The sequence below is a fragment of the Heptranchias perlo genome, chromosome 4, assembly GCF_035084215.1.
Source record: "Heptranchias perlo isolate sHepPer1 chromosome 4, sHepPer1.hap1, whole genome shotgun sequence".
Taxonomy (NCBI): Eukaryota; Metazoa; Chordata; class Chondrichthyes; order Hexanchiformes; family Hexanchidae; genus Heptranchias; species Heptranchias perlo.
This window is the reverse complement of record NC_090328.1, coordinates 111,469,168-111,491,150: the sequence shown is the minus strand read 5'-3', so window position 1 is coordinate 111,491,150 and position 21,983 is coordinate 111,469,168. Positions and strand designations below refer to the sequence as shown.

At 45.0% G+C, this 21,983-nt stretch overlaps 1 protein-coding gene across 1 annotated transcript in view; it reads right to left on the bottom strand.

The window, feature by feature from the left end:
- Positions 1 to 310: 310 nt before the first annotated feature.
- The window catches only part of LOC137321176 (SH2 domain-containing adapter protein B-like), a 258,374-nt gene continuing 236,701 nt past the window's right edge, over positions 311 to 21,983 (bottom strand). The window contains exon 6 of the mRNA XM_067983450.1: positions 311 to 1,263. Coding sequence (XP_067839551.1) covers positions 1,080 to 1,263 — 184 coding nt within the window. The 3' untranslated portion in view covers positions 311 to 1,079. The remainder of the gene's footprint in view (positions 1,264 to 21,983) is intronic.

Sequence of the window (21,983 nt, the reverse complement as noted above, 5' to 3'; positions counted from 1 at the left end):
TTGGGGGGCTAGCAACTAACCTGCTCTCTAGTGCCGGGTCCGTTATTTAAATATTTTAATAAGGCTGCATGCCTCAAATTTTAAAATGCTTTTAGAATTAATGCCTGCAAGCTGGGTTTCCCAGAGCGGGAGACTCGGCAGCTGAAGGGAAATGAGAATGGCCGGATTCAGCAGGTAAGTGACTTTCCAGCATTGCTTGTAGGCCAGGAGGAGCAGGAGTGCCCCCTGGCCCACCCAGCACACCTGCTCCCCTCCCCGCGATAAGACCCCTCCCCCCAATGATCTGCTGACCCCCCCCACGATTGGCCGATACTCAATCTCCCCAAGGCCTCCGATCTCCCTAGACCACCAATGTCCCCAAGGCCTCTGATATCCCCAAGGCCTCCGATCTCTGATCCTCCCTCAAGGCTTCTGATCTCCCCAAGGCCTCTGATCTCTTCAAGGCCTCTGATCTTCCCAAGGTCTTCGATCTCCCCAAGGCCTCCAATCTCCGCAAGGTCTCCGATCTCAGATCCCCCACAATCTCCGATCCCCCCCAAGGCCTCCAATCTCCACAAAGCCTTTCTGATCGCCGCCTCCATCCCGCCTCGCTGCTTCCCGGCTGCGGCCTTGTGCTGCAGGCCTTCACGCGCAGCCGGCCAGCAGCCAGCCAGCCAGCCTCCCATTCTGGCTGGCTGCCAGCTGGGAAACAGAGACAAAAAATTTAAATGAGGTCCTGCCGTTAAATTAGGTTACCTGTACTTCCGGGCCGCTACAACCACCCCCCTCCCCCTGCAAATATCGGGACCTTACAGGGAAAAATTTAAATATATCAGTAGGTTACTAAAGTATTGGTGACAATTTTGAATTGTATTAGGTGGCTTTTTGAACAAAATCATATTCAACAGTGCAGCAGTACCACATAACAAATTTTATAGTGTTCACACAGGAGACACACAATATTAGTCTGCAGTAACTGGTCTCCATATATGTCTGAAATAAACAATTGGGCCACTTAGTGACGATCAGCCCAATCCATGCAGTTTAACGTAATTGGTCAATCTCCCATCCATAGGAAGGAAACTGAGATGGGAAAGATTTTATAGTGTTCGCACTGTTACAGGGTAGAGCAGTGACAAATGTTCTGCTCCTTTAATGGGCAGCTTTCTGGCGGTATAGTAGTGTATAACCTCAGGAACGCTGTCAAACGGAAGGCTGTTCTGTCCCAAGATGTATTTATCTTTGGTTCTGGTCAGTTTCATGTGCATAAAACCTTGGCTGCTCCTGTAAATAAGCAGAATTACAATTAAAAATCAACCACAATTCACTGAAATGCATAACTAGATGTAAATTAATACTTTGTTTTATTAAGGTAGCTCTCCAGTGAAATTACTTCATTCCCCATCATGGCATGATCACTACAGGCATAGTAATTAGAATGGCCTCAAAGTCTCAATTTAAATTTCAATTGCTTAGCAGGAATGGGGGATAGGGCGGGGGAGTGGGACTAGCTGGATTGCTCTTCCAGAGAGCCGGCACGGACTCGATGGGCCATAAGGTCTCCTTCCGAGCTGTAACCATTCTATGATTCTATGATTCTTAGGAATGAATCTCTTAGGATAATTGGTTTGTAAGAGTTTTCTCTCAAAGCAAAGGTCAACATCTTACTGCGCCATACAAGTGAGATAAAAATATCACAGTGCTTGTACTCTCTTGGATTTCCTTCCTGGGTAAGAAAAATAACTCTTAATATTATCAATTAAATAGTAAACAACAGCGCTACTTCTGAATTTCAAATTTTGAATTTGCACTGATCCAAGTATAAAATCCATTATAAAGCAGTTAGAAAACCACAGGTCCAGTAGATTTTACTGCACCTATTCTTGGCACTTGTGAGGTCTGTTTCTGGTCTGCAAACACACTCTTAATTTACTGAGTAAAACTCACTGCGAAATGCAGATGAAGTGAGTTATTATTCTGAAAATATGAGCAAACTAAAAGCACAGGACAGGGGTATATCCATAAGTTTTGAATAGGGCCATCCATTTTCTTTTGATGTTCCTTGTGCACACAATAATAATGTTTATTGTATCTGACAAGATTTCAAGAGAAACTGCACTGCAGTACAGGACCTATCTCGTTTAACAGCATGTCACTAACGAACCCTCACATTTGTTAACTGGAATAAATCTTCTTTTCCTTTCCAAAGGAAATCAGATCAAAACGTTACCAGTTTTATATGCTGCCTGCAGCTGTGGCCCAAATGCTTTCCTAGTTATGTTGTGAGCAGCAGACGCTAACCTGGCTACACTAAGCCTCCTTTCCAGTCCAATATCTCAGGAAGACCCCTCTGCTCTCTCCCCACCTCCCCAGGCGTAGCTCCAGACCCTAAATTTAGTGTAGAAGAATCCAGAAAAGCATGGAGTCCTCTCTAATTCAGCTCAAACCAAACCCATCTCCAAGTCCAGGACTAACTCTGGTGCACATGGTCCCAACTTCTATTCAGGTTTCCAAAACTTGGCAGCTTGCAGCCAGTGCGAAAACATGTGAAAACTGCTGCAAATGCTGGCACCGCCCAGCTCCCTCCAGCATTGACATGCCTGCCACAGCTTCAATGCACTCAAAAAAAGCACCTCTGTGCCGATGCAACCCAACAAAAAAATACTGTGCTTGAAATGGCTGGACAGGGCCTTCTGCTTGCTCAGGAGTGGAGCCAGTGCTGGGGTGCAGAGCTGGGTCTTGGAGAGCAAAGAGTAATCGGCAGGTAGAGTGTCACTTCACCTCCAGGGGAAAAGGGGACCCCATTCAGACAAGGCTGCAAGGAAAATAGGAGTAATAATTTAGGAAGACTGAAGGCAGTGACTCCGGATTTACATGAGCAAAAAGAATTCACAAAGTGGGAGAAAGACGACAATAGTAAAACCACGGTAACAGAACAGATAGAGATTCTAATGAAATAGTACAGAGCTTCTTAGCAGTTAACATAGTTGTATCACATCACCATGATCACACATCTGTCACAGTGGTAACTAGTGCTCAAATCTCAGTCACATTACGTGTTGAAGTTTGCTGATTTCCATCACAATTATCCACTCAATAAATTTAGTGTTTCAGAATACGCTGTTGTCTTGTGCAGAACTCAGAAAAAATTACTTTTGTTTGTTTTTTTCCTCGTCAATTTTGGTTGGTGTTACCTGTTGGTGTCAACTCCTTCCTTGGTCACAGCTCCAAGGGGGCCAGTTACACTTCAGTAACTTCCTAACTTGGCCATTATTAATGGATGAGTCCTGATAGTGGGTTGCAGCAGGCTATTCGACTGCAACTGAGCATCACGATATCTGGTCCCCACCTGATGACTCACTCACTTCCAGCAGGGGTCACTGGATATTGGTCAGGAATAGTGATTTCCCCCCCCCAGCCCAGGGCACCAAGGCCATTTACAGCATTATAACTGTCACCCCTTCTGAGAACACTAACTCAGCAGAGACCAGCAATCAAACCTAGGAAAACCTGCTAAACCATCGAGGAAGCTAATGAAGAACTTTTTGGATCCTCCCCCTCTTATCCACGTTTCCTGAAGCCACTGAGGTGCAAGGCAAAGCTCCACCTAAGCGAACTTTCATCATGTGTGAGCCAAGATTGCAAGTAAAAGAATTCGACTAGGGGAGCATCACAGCTGAGCCTGATCCTGTCTTCATCTGATATATAGATGTGTGTACACACACACACTTTTCAACAGAGATCACTAGATAATGATCAAGACTGGGAACTCAGGACCATCTTTCTCCTTTACAGCTCAAGAAGGATGCGGCGAGTTGTAGCCTTCTTTCTGCCCCAGTTGATAGCAGCTAACTAAACACAGATCAGGGATTGAGCCTGGATCTTTCCTGTATGGTTCAGTTCCACACCATAAGGTGCATCATTTAAACTGGGACTTCAAACCATTAACTTAAGCACTGAATTAAACTTTTGCAGGGGATCATACTTTTAAGTAGCAACTCGTAGAATCATAGAATGATACAGCACAGAAAGAGGCGATTTGGCCCATCGTGCCTGTACTGGCTCTTTGAAAGATCTATCCAATTAGTCCCATTCCACTGTCCATTCCACATAGCCATGCAAATTTTTCCTCTTCAAGTACTTATCCAATTCCCTTTTAAAAGTTATTATTGAATTTGCTTCCACCACCCTTATAGGCAGTGCATTCTAGATCATAACAACTCACTGCGTAAAAAAAAATGTAATCTGGTTCTTTTGCCAATTACCTTAAATCTGTGTCCTCTGGTTGCCGACTCTTCAGCCACTGGAAACAGTTTCTCCTTATTTACTCTATCAGAACACTTCATGATTTTGAACAAACCTATCAAATCTCCTCTTAACCTTCTCTGCTCTAAGGAGAACAACCACGTAATTGAAGTCCCTTATCCCTGGCACCATTCTAGTAAATTTTCCCTGCACTCTCTCTAAGGTCTTGACATACTTCCTAATGTGTGGTGTCCAGAATTGGACACAATACTCCAGCTAGGGCCTCGCCAGTGATTCATAAAGGTTTAGCATAACTTTCTTGCTTTTGTACTCTATGCCTCTGTTTATAAAGCCAAGGATCCTGTTTGCTTTTTTGTGCGTTTTTGTGACTGGAAGGCTGTTTCCAGTGGGGTTCCGCAGGGTCCCTTTTATTAGGTGGCTTGCTTTTTGTGGTATATATTAATGATTTAGACCTAAATATAGGGGGGATGATTAAGAAGTTTGCAATTGATACAAAAATTGATCGTGTGGTTGATAGTGAGGAGGAAAGCTGTAGACTGCAGGAAGATATCAATGGACTGGTCAGGTGGGCAGAAAAGTGGCAAATGGCATTCAATCCAGAAAAGTGTGAGGTTATGCATTTGGGGAGGGCAAACGAGGCAAGGGAATACACAATAAATGGGAGGATACTGAGAGGTGTAGAACAATAGGGGGACCTTGGAGAGCATGTCCACAGGTCCCTGAAGGTAGCAGGACAGGTAGATAAGGTGGTTAAAAAGGCATATGGGATACTTTCCTTTATTAGCCAAGGCATAGAATATAAGAGCAGGGAGGTTATGCTAGAATTGCATAAAACACTAGTTAGGCCACAGCTTGAGTACTGCGTATAGTTCCGGTCACCACATTACAGGAAAGATGTGATTGGACTAGAGAGGGTACAGAGGAGATTTACGAGGCTGTTGCCAGGACTGGTGAATTTTAGCTATGATGACAGATTGGATAGACTGGGGTTGTTTTCATTGGAACAGAGGAGGCTGAGGGGTGATTTAATTGAGGTGTATAAAATTATGAAGGGCCTAGATAGAGTGCATAGGGAGGACCTATTTGCCTTAGCAGGGGGGGTCAATAACCAGGGGGAATAGATTTAAAGTAATTGGTAGAAGGATTAGAGGGGAGCTGAGGAGAAATTTTTTCACCCAGAGGGTGGTAAGGGTCTGGAACTCACAGCCTGAAAGGGTGGTAGAGGCAGAAACCCTCAACGCATTTAAAAAGTACTTGGATATGCACTTGAAGTGCCGTAACCTACAAGGCTACGGACCAAGAGCTGGAAAGTGGGATTAGGCTCTTTCTTGGCCAGCACAGACATGATGGGCCGAATGGCCTCCTTATGGCCGTAACTTTCTATGATTCTATAACAGCCTTCTCAACTTGTTCAGCCACCTTCAAAGATTTGTGTATGTACACCCGTCAGGTCTTCCTGTTCCTCCATCCCCTTCAAGATTGTACCATTTAGTTTAAATTGCCTCTCCTTATTCTTCCTACCAAAATGCGTCACTTCACATATCTCTGTGTTAAGTTGCATCTGCCATATGCCTGCCCATTTCACCAGTTTGTCTATGTCCTCCTGCAGTCTGTTACTATCCATCTTGCTGTTTACTACATTTCTGAGTTTTGTGTCATCTGCAAAGTTTGAAATTATTCCCTGTATACCCAAGTACAGGTCATTAATATATATCAAAAAAAGCAGTGGTCCTAATACCGACGCCTGGGGACACCACTGTATACTACCCTCCTGTCTGAAAAACAACCGTTCACTACTACTTTCTGCTTTCTGTCTCTTAGCCAATTTCATATCCACGCTGTCACTGCCCCTTTAATCCCATGGGCTTCAATTTTGCTAAGAAGTCTATTATATGATACTTTATCAAATGCGTTTTGAAAGTCCACATACATAACATCAACTGCACTATCCTCATCAACCTTCTCCATTACTTCATCCAAGAACTCAATCAAGTTAGACAAACACGATTTGCCTTTAACAAATCCATGCTGGCTTTCATTTATAAACCCATATTTTTCCAAGTGCCAATTAAATATGTCCCAGATTATTGTCTCTAAATGTTTCCCACCACCGACGTTAGGCTGACTGGCCTGTAGTTGCTGGGTTTATCCCTCTCCCCTTTTTTGAACAGGGGTGTAACATTTGCAATCTCCCCATCCTCCGGCACAGCTCCCCTATCTAAGGAGGACTGGAAGATTCTGGCCAGAGCCTCCACTATCTCCACCTTTACTTCCCTCAGCAACCTATGATTTATCCCATCCGGATTGGGTGAACTTTCAACTTTGAGCACTGCCAGCCTTTTAAGTAGCTCCTCTTTAATCTATTTTTATCCTATCCAATTTATCCACTACCTCCTCTTTCTCTTAGCATCAGCACAGTAGAACCTTAATCATCTATTATGATGAATGGTAATCCCTCAGCAAGTAATGGAGAATGGCCTTTAATCATAGTAGGTACAGCACAGGAGGAGGCCATTTGGCCCATCATGCCTCACGTCTACTGCACAGCCCTCATCTATCTTCTTGGTTACCCCTTCAAAAAACTCAATCAAATTCGTGAGACATGATTTTCCTCTCACAAAACCATGCTGACTGTTCCTAATCAGTCCCTGCCTCTCCAAATGCCTGTAGATCCTGTCTCTCAGAATACCCTCTAACAACTTACCCACTACAGATGTCAGGCTCACCGGTCTGTAGTTCCCAGGCTTTTCCCTGCAGCCCTTCTTAAACAAAGGCACAACATTTGCTACCCTCCAATCTTCAGGCACTTCACCTGTAGCTGTCGATGATTCAAATATCTCTGCTAGGGGACCCGCAATTTCCTCCCTAACCTCCCATAACGTCCTGGGATACATTTCATCAGGTCCCGGAGATTTATCTACCTTGATGCGCGTTAAGGAGAAAATGTTTATAATCCGTGTGCAATGCTGATTTAAAGTGATTGACACCATTTTGGGACTTAATGCTCCACTCAACGCACACTCTTAACCGCGATCATCTAAACATGTCTTAGAGTGCCTGGAGGACCCCCCCACCAGTATTATTTAAAGGCACCATGCAGGGCTTACAGGTTAGTTGCTGGATTATTGTTTCTGGTTGCTGATGCATTTGTAACCGTTTTTGGAGCTCTCCTATACTTGAATACTAGGACGAGGGAACATTTAGAGCCAGGATGTAAAGAAGTGAAGTTAGGAAATGATTCTAAGCGCAAAGGTTGGGAGAAGTTTGGTATGCTCTTCTGAAGATGGCAGTTGATGCTAGCTCAATTGTGAATTTTAAATCTGGGATTGAAAGATTTCTGTGCACCAAGGGTATTGGGGATATGGGGCTACGGCAATGGGGTTAGGTCACAGGTCAACCATGATCTCATTGAATGGCAGAACAGGCTCGAGGGGCTAAATAGCACTGCCACTTTCTGCCTCCTGTTATGCGCCACCTTCTCCTGCAAGAAAGCGGGACGTGTGTCCGGGTGATGTACCTGTCATGATTGAATAGGTGACAGTGTGTGTGGCCTGTGAGTTGTGGGTGGGCGGCTTGCAACAGTGGTAATGTGTAAGGGTGAGAGGAGGCATCTGATCGGTAGATTTGAGTACTGATGGAAAGAGCTTGTTGGTATGTAGGTGATGGGGGGGTGTAGTGTGTTGAGCAGTAGATGCGGCTAGTGGTGCAGTTGGTAGGTAATGCCACTTGACAGTTGACCGTGCGCACCTTGACCAGTCTTGTTAAAGCACTAAACTTTTTCCTGCACTGCATCCATGTTCGTTGTGCTACATGCCTGGCAATGACTGCGTCCCCTACTGCCTCCCGCTGCCTTTTGGGCATATGTCCGGAGGGCCTCTTGCCGCCCCCCCCCCCCCCAACCCCCTGTGGATATAGGATGTCCCTCCTTCTGTCCACTTCTTGCACCAAGGCCTCTGGGGCATCAGCAGAGAACCTTGGTGCATGCTCTCTCGCAGGACTGGTACCAACTCAGGCCGCCAGATGGTGAGTTCTGGCGTGCAGATTGGAGGATGTGGGATTTAGTAGTGCGCAACCTTTATTCAATGTTTTAACAATACTCATCAGAATGTAAACACAGGGACGGGACCTTAATCTGCGTTTTATGCGTGCAATGTCTGATCTCTGTTCAGACTCCGTGCAGACAACAGACTGTTATTTTCAGCAAATAACAGGTACCGGCTACCTTTAACAGATTCTGTCTGCCTGTCAGAGAGACAGCCTTCCTTTAAGAGATTTGGGCTCCCCCTGCTGGTGGAAAGCACGCATGTCCTTGAATCCTCGTGTCAGGCCTGGTTTTTAACACTGCTTTCGGGCAAGTGTTCAGGCCGGAAGAATGTCTCGTCCTGCCTGTGCAGGAAGCACCGGGCACGGGGTTAGTTGTGGATCGCGGTACTCGCGCCCGGTTTCCGGTCCAATCGAATATAACCCCTATGCCTCTATTAATAAAGCCCATGATCCCATATGCTTTTTTTAACAGCCTTCTCAACTTGTCCTGCCACCTTCAAAGATTTGTGTATGTGCATCCTCAGATCTCTCTGTTCCTGCACCCTCTTTAAAATTGTACTGTTTAGTTTATATTGCATCTCCTCATTCTTCCCACCAAAATGTATCACTTCACACTTCACTGCATTAAATTTCATCTGCCATATGTCTGCCTATTTCACCAGTCTGTCTACGTCCTCCTGAAGCCTGTTACGATCCTCCACATTGTTTCCTACATATCCGAATTTCATGTCATCTGCAAACTTTGACATTATACTTGCTATACCCAAGTCCAGGTCATTAATATATATCAAAAAGAGTAGTGGTCCTAACAGAGGCCCCTGGGGGACACCACTGTATACTTCCCTCCAGTCTGAAAAACAATGGTTCACCACTACTCTCTGCCTTCTGTCCCTGAGCCAATTTTGTATCCACACCGCCACTGTTCCTTTAATCCCTTGTGCTTTAATTTTGCTAACAAGCCTATTATGTGGTAGCATAATAGCACAACATCAGCTGCAATACCCTCATCAACCCTCTCTGTTACTTCATCGAGTTAGTTAAACACAATTTTCCTTTAACAAATCCGTGCTGACTTTCATTTATTAGCTTGTACTTTTCCAACTGCCAATTAATTTTGTCCCAGATTATTGTCTCTAAAAGTTTCCCCATCACCAACGTTAGGCTGACTGACCTGTAATTGCCGGGTTTACCCCTCTCCCCTTTTTTGAATAGGGGTGAAACATTTGAAATTCTTCAGGCCTCCGACACCGTCCCCATATCTTAGTTGGATTGGAAGATTGTGCCTCCGTAATTTCCACCCTTATTTCCCTCAGTAGCTAAGGGCACATCCCATCTGGACTGGGTGACTTTTCCACTTTGAGAACTGCCAATCTTTTAAGTACCACTTCATTTATATATTTTTATCCCATCCAATATCGCTACTACCTGCTTTTTTACTGCTACAGTGGCAGCATCCTCTTCTCTACTCACTGCGTAAAAATGTTTTTCCTCATGTCACCTTTGGTTCTTTTGCCAATCACCTTAAATCTATGTCCTCTGGTTCTTGACCCTTCCACCAATGGGAACACTTTCTCTCTATCTACTCTGTCTAGACCCTTCATGATTTTGAATACCTCTATCAAATCTCCTTGCAACCGTCTCTGTTCCAAGGAGAACAACCCCAGCTTCTCCAGTCTATCCATGTAACTAAAGTCCCTCATCCCTGGAATCATTCCAGTAAATCTCTTCTGCACCCTCTCTAAAACCTTCACATCTTTCCTAAAGAATTGGAGGATGAATTCCTGGAGTGTGTACGAGATGGTTTTTTAGACCAGTACGTTGAGGAGCCAACCAGGGAACAGGCTATCCTAGATTGGGTATTGTGCAATGAAAAGGGGTTAATTAATAATCTTGTTGTGCGGGGTCCTTTAGGGAAGAGTGACCATAACATAAGAACATAAGAAACAGGAGCAGGAGTAGGCCAATCGGCCCCTCGAGCCTGCTCCGCCATTCAATAAGATCATGGCTGATCTGATCCTAACCTCAAATCTAAATTCATGTCCAATTTCCTGCCCGCTCCCCGTAACCCCTAATTCCCTTTACTTCTAGGAAACTGTCTATTTCTGTTTTAAATTTATTTAATGATGTAGCTTCCACAGCTTCCTGGGGCAGCAAATTCCACAGACCTACTACCATCTGAGTGAAGAAGTTTCTCCTCATCTCAGTTTTGAAAGAGCAGCCCCTTATTCTAAGATTATGCCCCCTAGTTCTAGTTTCACCCATCCTTGGGAACATCCTTACCGCATCCACCCGATCAAGCCCCTTCACAATCTTATATGTTTCAATAAGATCGCCTCTCATTCTTCTGAACTCCAATGAGTAGAGTCCCAATCTACTCAACCTCTCCTCATATGTCCACCCCCTCATCCCCGGGATTAACGGAGTGAACCTTCTTTGTACTGCCTCGAGAGCAAGTATGTCTTTTCTTAAGTATGGAGACCAAAACTGTATGCAGTATTCCAGGTGCGGTCTCACCAATACCTTATATAACTGCAGCAATACCTCCCTGTTTTTATATTCTATCCCCCTAGCAATAAAAGCCAACATTCCGTTGGCCTTCTTGATCACCTGCAAACTAACTTTTTGATTTTCTTGCACTAGGACCCCCAGATCCCTTTGTACTGCAGTACTTTCCAGTTGCTCGCCATTAAGATAATAACTTGCTCTCCGATTTTTCCTGCCAAAGTGCATAACCTCACATTTTCCAATATTGTATTGCATCTGCCAAATCTCCGCCCACTCACCCAGCCTGTCTATATCCCCTTGTAGGTTTTTTATGTCCTCCTCACTCTCTACTTTCCCTCCCATCTTTGTATCATCTGCAAACTTTGATATGTTACACTCGGTCCCCTCCTCCAAATCGTTAATATAGATTGTAAAGAGTTGGGGACCCAGCACCGACCCCTGCGGACCACTGGCTACAGGTTGCCAGTCCGAGAATATACCATTTATCCCAACTCTCTGCTTCCTGTTAGATAACCAATCCTCCACCCATGCCAGAATATTACCCCCAATCCAGTGATTGAATTCCATCTGACCTCACTAATTTGCCCAATTGCAGATTTTATTCAACTCTTCTTGTAGGTCCTTGGGCTGCACTGCCCATCTTAACAAACCCAATTTAGGTGAACGTAGGTAATTTTCACTGGGTTTCTGATTCCAAGTCACTAACCCTGGGACACTCTACTCAGTACTCACCCATGCTGACATGACATTTCTTACTGTTGTGTTTAGCATCTATAGCTATACAAATTTCCTCTTTTGATGTGCTTCTGAAGTTTCCTATAATCTTACCAGTGGGCCCTCCCCACTCTTCTCCCTTTGGGAAGACATTTTTTCTTAATTCACTTCTGATTATCTTGCTGAGTCATTTCAATCTGGTATATAATAAAACTAGAAATTCCAAACTTGTAAAATGTTCATTTCAGACCTTGCACCAATGAGGTTTTTGAGGCTTTATTAAACCTACCGTAGTTGATGTCAGTATGCAGCAAATACAATGCACTGGGAGATGGGGATAATTAAACTCACCTACGTGAGTCTTTTTCCCCTGCGGGGAAGGAGCTTCGCGGGCTTTTTCAAAGGCAGGGGGCGGGGCCAATTCATTGGTACCCGTATATAGGTGGAGCGGTTGCTAAACCCGAGACACTACACTAGTAGTGACTCCCACCCTCCCACCTCCTCTAACCTTTTGGGGGGGGTAGAGGGAATTTAAAGGGTAGGTTCGTTTTTATATTTTGTTTTCAGGGACTTAACTCCTGGACCTAAGATAAATAAGAAGCAAAAAGTAATCCAAAGTGGGACGTCACCAAGGAAGAGGTAAGTGATTGGTTGGTGAGTATTTTCCTGCTGAATTTGTCTAAGGTTAGAGTTTGTGGATTCGAGGGTCTCTGTTGTGTAGTGGGGGACTGCTGTTCAGCAAGGGCCCTTGAGTATACCTTTTAATTGAAGTGAAATTGGTGGGATTCATTTAATTTGAATTAATTAGTTAAAGGGTAAGTTAGGTCAGGACAGCCCAGCCTCGTGTTATGCTCTTCCTGCTCTATGTGGGAAATCAGGGACCCTTCCGGTGTCCCTGACGACCATGTGTGCGGGAAATGTATCCAGCTGCAGCTACTGACAAACCGCATTGCGGCACTGGAGCTGCGGATGGATTCATTATGGAGCATTCGCGATGCTGAAAACGTCGTGGATAGCACGTTTAGTGAGATGGTCACACCGCAGGTAAAGGTTGTACAGGCAGGAAGTAAGTGGGTGACCTCCAGGCAGAGTAAGAGGAGCAGGCAGGCAGTGCAGGGGTCCCCTGTGGCCGTCCCCCTCTCAAACAAATATACCGCTTTGGATATTGTTGAGGGGGATGACTTATCAGGGGAGGGCAGCAGCAGCCAACTTCCTGGCACCAGGGGTAGCTCTGCTGCACAGGCTGGGAGGAAAAAGAGTGGAAGAGCTATAGTGGTAGGGGATTCTATCGTAAGGGGAACAGACAGGCGTTTCTGTGGCCGTAAACGTGACTCCAGGATGGTTTGTTGCCTCCCTGGTGCCAGGGTCATGGATGTCACTGAGCGGCTTCAGGGCATTCTCAAGGGGGAGGGTGAGCAGGCAGAGGTCGTGGTCCACATTGGGACCAACGACATAGGTAGGAAGGGAGATGAGGTCCTGCATCAAGAATTTAGGGAGCGAGGTAGCAGATTAAAGAGCAGGACCTCAAAGGTTGTAATCTCTGGATTACTCCCAGTGCCACGGGCTAGTGAGCATAGAAATAGGAGGATAGAACAGATGAATGCGTGGCTAAAGAGTTGGTGCAGGAGGGAGGGTTTCAGTTTCCTGGATCACTGGGCCTGCTTCTGGGGAAGGTGGGACTTGTACAAGTCGGACGGGTTGCATCTGAACCAGAGCGGGACAAATATCCTTGCGGGGAGGTTTGCTAGCACTGTTGGGGGGGGGTTTAAACTAACTTGGCAGGGGGATGAGATACAGAGTGGAGCTACAATAGGGGGTGATGTGCAGCCAAATATTGAGAAAAAAACAAGTCAGCTTGGAAGACAGGGCAAATATGTAAGAGCAAGGCTGGATGGCATCTATTTTAATGCAAGGAGTCTTGCAAATAAGGTGGATGAACTGACGGTGTTGATAAACACATGGGAGTATGATATTGTTGCTGTCACAGAGACATGGTTGAGGGAGGGGCAAGACTGGCAGCTCAATATTCCAGGGTACAGAATCTTCAGGCGAGACAGAGGGGGAGGTATAAGAGGAGGGGGGGTCGCAATATTAATTAAAGAATCAATTACTGCCATAAGGAGGGATGATATATTAGCAGGTTCCTCTAATGAGGCCATATGGGTGGAGCTTAAAAACAAAAAGGGGGCAAGCACTTTGATGGGAGTGTACTATAGGCCCCCAAACAGTCAGGGGGAGATAGAGGAACAGATATGTAGGCAAATCTCAGAAAATTGTGCAAATAATAGGGTAATAATAGTGGGGGATTTCAACTTCCCCAATATTAACTGGGATACTCAGAGTGTAAAAGGCTTAGAGGGTACAAAATTCTTAACATGCATCCAGGAGAGCTTTTTGAGCCAGCATGTAGAAAGTCCTACAAGAGAGGGGACGGTACTGGACCTAATTCTAGGGAATGTGGCCGGCCAAGTGGAAGAAGTGCTAGTAGGTGAGCACTTTGGTGACAGTGACCATAATTCAGTGAGATTTAAGGTGGTCATGGAAAAGGACAGGGAGGGGCCGGAAATAAAGGTTCTAAATTGGGGGAAGGCCGATTTTAATAGGATAAGGCAGGATCTGGCCAAAATGGACTGGGATCAGCTGCTTGTTGGAAAATCCGCATCGGAGCAATGGGAGTCTTTCAGAAGGGAGATTGAGACCATACAATGGCAACATGTTCACGTAAAGGTCAAGGGTGGTTCCAAGAACTCCAGGGAACCTTGGATGTCAGGGGATATACGAGAATGGATTAGGAAAAAAAGGAGGGCTTTTGGCAGATACAAAAGGCTAAGGACGGAGGAAGCCCTAGAGGAGTACAAAAAGTGCAGGGGGATACTTAAAAAAGAAATAAGGAGATCAAGGAGGGGCCATGAAATAACACTGGCGAGCAAAATAAAGGAAAATCCTAAGATGTTTTATAAGTATATTAAGGGTAAGAGGATGACTAGGGAAAAAATAGGGCCCATTAGGGACAAAAATGGCAATCTGTGTGTGGAGCCGGAAGATGTAGGAGGGGTTCTAAATGAATTTTTTGCATCTGTTTTCACTATGGAGAAGGACGATGTAGACATAGAAATACGACAGGGGGACTGTGATATACTCGAACATATTAACATCGAGCGGGAGGAGGTATTGCCGGTTTTAGCAGGCCTAAAAATGGATAAATCCCCAGGCCCGGACGAAATGTATCCCAGGCTACTGTGTGAGGCAAAGGAGGAGATTGCGGGGGCTCTGACACATATATTCAGAACCTCTCTGGCCACAAGGGATGTGCCAGAGGACTGGAGAACCGCTAATGTAGTACCATTATTCAAGAAGGGGAGTAGGGAAAAACCGGGGAACTACAGGCCAGTGAGCCTAACATCAGTGGTGGGAAAATTATTGGATAAAATTCTGAAGGACAAAATTAGTCTCCACTTGGAGAAGCAAGGATTAATCAGGGATAGTCAACATGGCTTTGTCAAGGGAAGATCATGTCTGACTAATTTGATTGAATTTTTTGAGGGGGTGACTTGGCGTGTGGATTAGGGTAACGCAGTGGATGTGGTATGCATGGATTTCAGTAAGGCTTTCGATAAAGTCCCCCACAGGAGACTGGTCAAGAAGGTACGAGCCCATGGAGTCCAGGGTGCCTTGGCACTTTGGATACAAAACTGGCTTAGTGGCAGAAGAAAGAGGGTGATGGTCGAAGGTTGTTTTTGTGACTGGAAGCCTGTGGCCAGTGGGGTACCACAGGGATCTGTGCTGGGGCCCTTGCTGTTTGTGGTCTACATTAACGACTTGGATATGAATGTAAAAGGTATGATCAGTAAGTTCGCTGATGATACAAAAATTGGTAGGGTGGTAAATAGCGAGGAGGATAGCCTCAGTCTGCAGGACGATATAGATGGGTTGGTCAGATGGGCGGAACAGTGGCAAATGGAATTTAACCCGGAAAAGTGCGAGGTGATGCACTTTGGAGGGACTAACAAGGCAAGGGAATACACAATGAATGGGAGGACCCTAGGCAAGACAGAGGGTCAGAGGGATCTTGGTGTGCAAGTTCACAGATCCCTGAAGGCGGCGGAACAGGTAGATAAGGTGGTAAAGAAGGCATATGGGATACTTGCCTTTATTAGCCGAGGCATAGAATATAAGAGCAAGGAGGTTATGATGGAGCTGTATAAAACACTGGTTAGGCCACAGCTGGAGTACTGTGTGCAGTTCTGGTCGCCGCACTACAGGAAGGATGTGATCGCTTTGGAGAGGGTGCAGAGGAGATTCACCAGGATGTTACCAGGGCTGGAGCGCTTCAGCTATGAAGAGACTGGGAAGATTGGGTTTGTTTTCCTTGGAGCAGAGGAGGCTGAGGGGGGACATGATTGAGGTGTACAAAATTATGAGGGGCACAGATAGGATGGATACTAAGGAGCTTTTTCCCTTAGTTGAGGGTTCTATAACAAGGGGGCATAGATTCAAGGTAAAAGGCGGGAGGTTTAGAGGGGATTTGAGAAAGAACTTTTTCACCCAGAGGGTGGTTGGAGTCTGGAACTCACTGCCTGAAAGGGTTGTGGAGGCAGGAACCCTCACAACATTCAAGAAGCATTTGGATGAGCACTTGAAATGCCATAGCATACAAGGCTACGGACCAAATGCTGGAATATGGGATTAGATTAGACAGGGCTTGATGGCCGGCGCGGACACGATGGGCCGAAGGGCCTCTATCCGTGCTGTATAACTCTATGACTCTACGTACTGTGGAATAGATCCATTATGCCGTCCATCCTGATCTTGTCAGTTTGAGGGGCTCCAAAATGTACGTAAATTTGTATGAGCACAAGAATTCTCAGTCTCAACAAAGAAATCTCAATCTAAACACAAAGAACTCCCAGCCAAAGGTTTGTCTGAGAGAACTGAGTGCCCAGCTACAATCCCTCATCTTTTATTGAGATGTGTCAATCACTGGTTTAAAGGGCCAAATGAGCTTCGGCTGCAACTCGCTTCCGTTTCTATTGCGTGTTTCAGAAGCCACCGGAGACACGTTCAGCAGAAGTTAAATTCGATTCTGTTGCAGAATCCACAAAAAGTTAATCACCGTAAGTCTTTCAAGTACCTAAATTGGACCTTTAAATATCAGCCGGCCGGCTTTAAGTGCCAGTGGGACTTCCAGGTGCCTGTTGTGAGTGCGCGTCCTTGCGTGCCTGTGCTAAACCTGGTAGTTGGCGCGCTGGAGCCGGGATGTGGTCCCACTTCAAAAAGCTGGTACTTGGGGGTTAAAATTACCCCCCTTATATCTACTACAGATAAAAATAGATAAAGAGGAGGTAATTAAAAGATTGGCAGTATTCAGCTAAGAAAGTCATTTGGTCCAGAGGGGACACATCCTAGGTTACTGAGGTAAATAAGGGTGGAAATTGCGGAGGCTCTGGCCACAATCTTCCAATCCTCCTTAGATATGGGGATGGTGCCGGAGGACTGGAGGACTGCAAATGTTATACCCCTGTTCAAAAAAAGGGAGAGGGATAAACCCGGCAATTACAGGCCAGTCAGCCTAATGTTGGTGGTGGGGAAACTTTTAGAGACAATAATCTGGGACAAAATTAATAGGCACTTGGAAAAATATGGGCTATCAGCACAGATTTGTTAAAGGAAAATCGGGGGAAAAATTGGTTAAGGGTCCAATCTGGGTGGTGTTGTGCTAACACCCCACACCCGACGGACCCTGGGCAGGCAAGACGCAAGTTTGGTCCCAAGGGAGCACTTACCTGCAATCAGCGTTCCTTTCCAGGCCTTGCACATGGAATGAATGCAATTTGCACTTTCCACCACCAGAGGGAGCTCCATCTCATAAAGGGAAGATGTTTCCAGAAATCTCTTGAAGGTAGCTTGTACCTGTTATTTGCTGAAAGTAACAGTCTACTGTCTGCATGGAGTCTGAACAGAGATCAGACATCGCATACGTAAAACACAGATGCAGATCCCATCCCTATGTTTACACACTGGTGAGTTATGTTAAAACATTGAATAAAGGTTGCGCACTACTAAATCCCACATCCTCCAATCTGCATACCAGACCTCACCAATCTGCCGATCTGAGTTGGTACCAGGCCTGCGAGAGTGCATGCACCAAGGTTCTCTGCTGATGCACGAGAGACCTTGGGTGCAAGAGGTGGACAGAAGGAGGGATATCCTATATCCGCAGTGGGCAGGGGGGCAAGAGGCCCTCCAGACATATACTTAAAAGACAGTGGGAGGCAGCAGGGGACGAAGTCAATGCCAGGTGCACAGCATCACGGACATGGATGCAGTGCAGGAAGAAGTTCAATGCTTTGACATGATTGGGCAAGGTGAGTGAGGTCAACTGTCAAGTGGCGTCTCCTACCAACTGCACCACGCACAACACCCCCCTTCCCCCACATACCAGTAAACTCTCTCCAACAGTACTCAACTCTTCCAATCAGATGCTTCCTCCCACCCTTACACATTACCACTGTTTCAAGCCGCCCACCCACAACTCACAGCCACACACTCAAGGGCAATTAGGGATGGGCAATAAATGCCGGCCTCGCCAGTGACGCCCACATCCATGAACGAATAGGAAAAAACACACTAGCAGCTGTTCAACCATGACAGGCACACCACTCGGGCACACACCTCACTTTCTTGCAGAAGAAGGTGGCACATATCAAGAAGCAGCAAGTGGCAGTGGCATTTAGCCCCTCGAGCCTGTTCCACCATTCAATGAGATCATGGTGAACCTGTGACCTAACTCCATATACCCGCCTTAGCCCCATATCCCTTAATACCCTTGGTTCACAGAAATCTATCAATCTCAGATTTAACATTCACAAGTGAGCTAGCATCAACTGCCGTCTGTAGAAGAGCATTCCAAACATCTCCTAACCTTTACGTGTAGAAGCATTTCCTAACTTCACTCCTGTACGTCCTGGCTCTAAATGTTAGGAAATGTCCCCGTGTCTTAGTATTGAAGTCTAGGAGACCTCCAAAAACGATTACAAATATCTTGGCAGCCAGAGGCAATAATTCAGCCACTAACCTGTAAATTCTGCATGGCCCCTTTAAATAGCGCCACTCGGGGTTCCTCCAGGCACTCTAAGACACGTTCAGATGGTCGAGGTTAAGACTGTGGTTGAGTTGAGCGTTAAGTCCCAAAATGGTGTCTATCACTTCAAATCAGCGTTGCACACTGATTGAAGCCATTTTCTCCCTACTCTACATGATTCCAGCGTTTCTTATCTGCGCCTGTGCAAACTCCTATACCAAGATGGCGTCTGGCGTACGCAGGGAACGTGCGTGCGCATCCAAGTCGCCATCTTGGATGTCGGAGAGGCCGTGTAGCGCCGAAACAATGGGCGCTACATGGCTCAGTTTAGCGCCCATCATGTTTGACTAACTTGATTGAGTTCTTTGATGAAATAACAGAGAGAGTTGATGAGGGTAGTGCGGTTGATGTTGTGTAAATGTACTTTCAAACGGGATTTGATAAAGTACCACATAATAGAATTGCTAGCAAAATTAAAGCCCATGCGATTAAAGGGACAGTGGCAATGTGGATACAAAATTGGCTAAGGGACAGAAAGCAGAGAGTAGTGGTGAACAGTTGTTATTCAGACTGCAGGGAAGTATACAGTGGTGTTCCCCAAGGGTCAATATTAGTGTTATAAATTGGATAGCCAGGTGGTGAAGGATAGAATGCTAGTGCCTAGTCTTCAGTTGCTTCCAAGCCTTTATTCACAGAGCTTCACATTTACACACGCACCACACCCTAGATCAGTTCTCTAATAAATGGATACAAGAGAGTTCCCAATTGATACTTGATACGCACCACTTGAATACAATTAACACTAATTGATATAAATCATATGGATACAATTAAAAATTAGGATCACTGCTCTTTTTGATATATATTAATGACCTGGACTTGGGTATAGAGGGTATAATTTCAAAGTTTGCAGATGACACGAAACTTGGAAATGTAGTAAACAATGTGGAGGATAGTAACAGACTTCAGGAGGACATAGACAGACTGGTGAAATGGGCAGACACATGGCAGATGAAATTTAACGCAGTGAAGTGTGAAGTGATGCATTTTGGTGGGAAGAATAAGGAAAGGCAATATTAACTAAATGGTACAATTTTAAAGGGGGTGCAGGAAGAGAGAGATCTGGGGATGCACATACACAAATCTTTGAAGGTGGCAGGACAGGTTGAGAAGGCTGTTAAAAAAGCATATGGGATCCTGGGCTTTATTAATAGAGGCATAGAGTACAAAATCAAGGAAGTTATGCTGAGCCTTTATAAAATACTGGTTAGGCCTCAGCTGGAGTATTGTGTCCAATTTTGGGCACCACACTTTAGGAAGGCTGTTAAGGCCTTAGAGACGCTGCAGAACAGAGTTACTAGAATGGGGTCAGGGATGAGGGACTTCAGTTATGAAAGACTGGAGAAGCTGGGGTTGTTCGCCTTAGAACAGAGAAGGTTAAGAGGAGATTTGATAGAGGTGTTCAAAAATCATGAACAGTTTTGATAGAGTAAATAAGGAGAAACTGTTTCCAGTGGCAGAAGGGTTGGTAACAAGAGGACGCAGATTTAAGGTGGTCGGCAAAAGAGCCAGAGGAGACATGAGGAAACATTTTTTTACGCAGCAAGTTGTTATGATCTGGAATGACCTGCCTTAAAGGGTGGTGGAAGCAGATTCAATAGTAACTTAGAAAAGGGAGTTGGATAAATACTTGAAGGGAAAAAATATACAGGGCTATGGGGAATGAGCAGGGGAATGGGAAAGAGCCGCACAGGCACGATGGGCCGAATGGCATCCGCCTATGCTGCACCTACTATGATACTACAACAGGTCTCACAGATCTTTCTCCAAATAATCCCACAGTTGAAATGTTCCCTTTGTGTGAATCCAGGCTCAAGTAACATGTGGGACTGTAAATCACGCCCTTGACAGGATACTTGAATCACTTCAGACCAGCCCTAAATATCTGCGGCGGGTTTAGTTCATATTTACGTAGCAAATTCAGCAATTTCTTGACAGTCAATGAATGTCAATGTGAGGCTGACAGAGAGATGCTGTGCAGCAACTTGTGGCGATTCGTAATTCATGGAGTATCTCTTCCTCATCACAAGTTGCTGGATGAGTTACATATTAATAACAGCGTGCACATTAAACACACCACTATTTTGGCAGCAAATTCTGGGCCAACAACTCGTTGTATAAAAATAATTTCTCCTCACCTCCGTTTTGGTTCTTTTGCCAATTTTCTTAAATCTGTCCCCTCTGGTTATCGACGCAGTGCCAGTGGAAATAGCTTCTCCTTATATACAGTATTAAAACCCCTCATAATTTTGCACACTTTTATTAAATCTTCTCTTAACCTTCTCTGCTCTAAGGAGAACAATCCCAACTTCTCTAGTCTCTCCACATCACTGAAGTCTTTCATCGCTCGTATTATTCTGGTAAATCTCCTCTGGAGCCTCTCGAAACCCTGACATCCTTCCTAAAATGTGGCACCCAGAATTGGACACAATACTAGCTGAGGCCTAACCAACGATTTATAAAGGTTCAGCACAACTTCTTTGCTTTTATACTCCATGCCTCTATTTGTAAGCCAATGATCCCATATGCTATTTAACAGCATGTCAATTTGTCCTGCCACCTTCAAAGATTTGTGTATGTGAACCCCCACATTTCTCTGTTCCTGCACCCCCTTTAAAACTGTACAATTTAGTTTCTATTGTCTCTCCTCATTCTTCCTCACAAAATCCATCACTTCACATTTCTCTGCATTAAATTTCATCTGCCATTTCACTGGTCTGTCTATGTCCTCTTGACGTCTGCTACTATCCACCTCATTGTCTATTGGCAGTTTTGGGGGGGGCAAGGGTGGGGGGAGTAGGGTCTAACAACCTTGTTGTGAGGAGTGCCCTGGAGAATGGAACCCAAACTACTGTTGGCTCTGTTTCCAACCATTAGCCCCCTATATCTCACCATTTTCACACCCGTCAGCCTCCTTTCCCAACTCACCCACAACTTTTTTACTTTCAGGTTTCCCCATTATCAGCTGGATTTGGTCTTGATGTTGTTGCCTTAAAGAATTTCAGCACAAATCTTCTGCTTCTTAAAAATCAGAGGTTTGGGTTTCCCGATATGCCAGATATGCAGAAGTGGAAAATTTGCATTTTCGTGAACTATTAATTTGCCAACATATATGCTTATTAATTAACATAAGATGCCATTAACAAACAAAAATGACCTCATAAAATGCTTAAAAGTTTTTATGTATATATAAAAAAATTACTTAAACCTGAAAAAATAGTTCAGAAGAGATTTTTTTAATGGATTTCCAATAGCAATCCATTCTCTATAAATTACATCTTGGTTCTGTCTTTTAATCATCAACAGAAACTGTCGTTCACATGAGCTGCTGTTC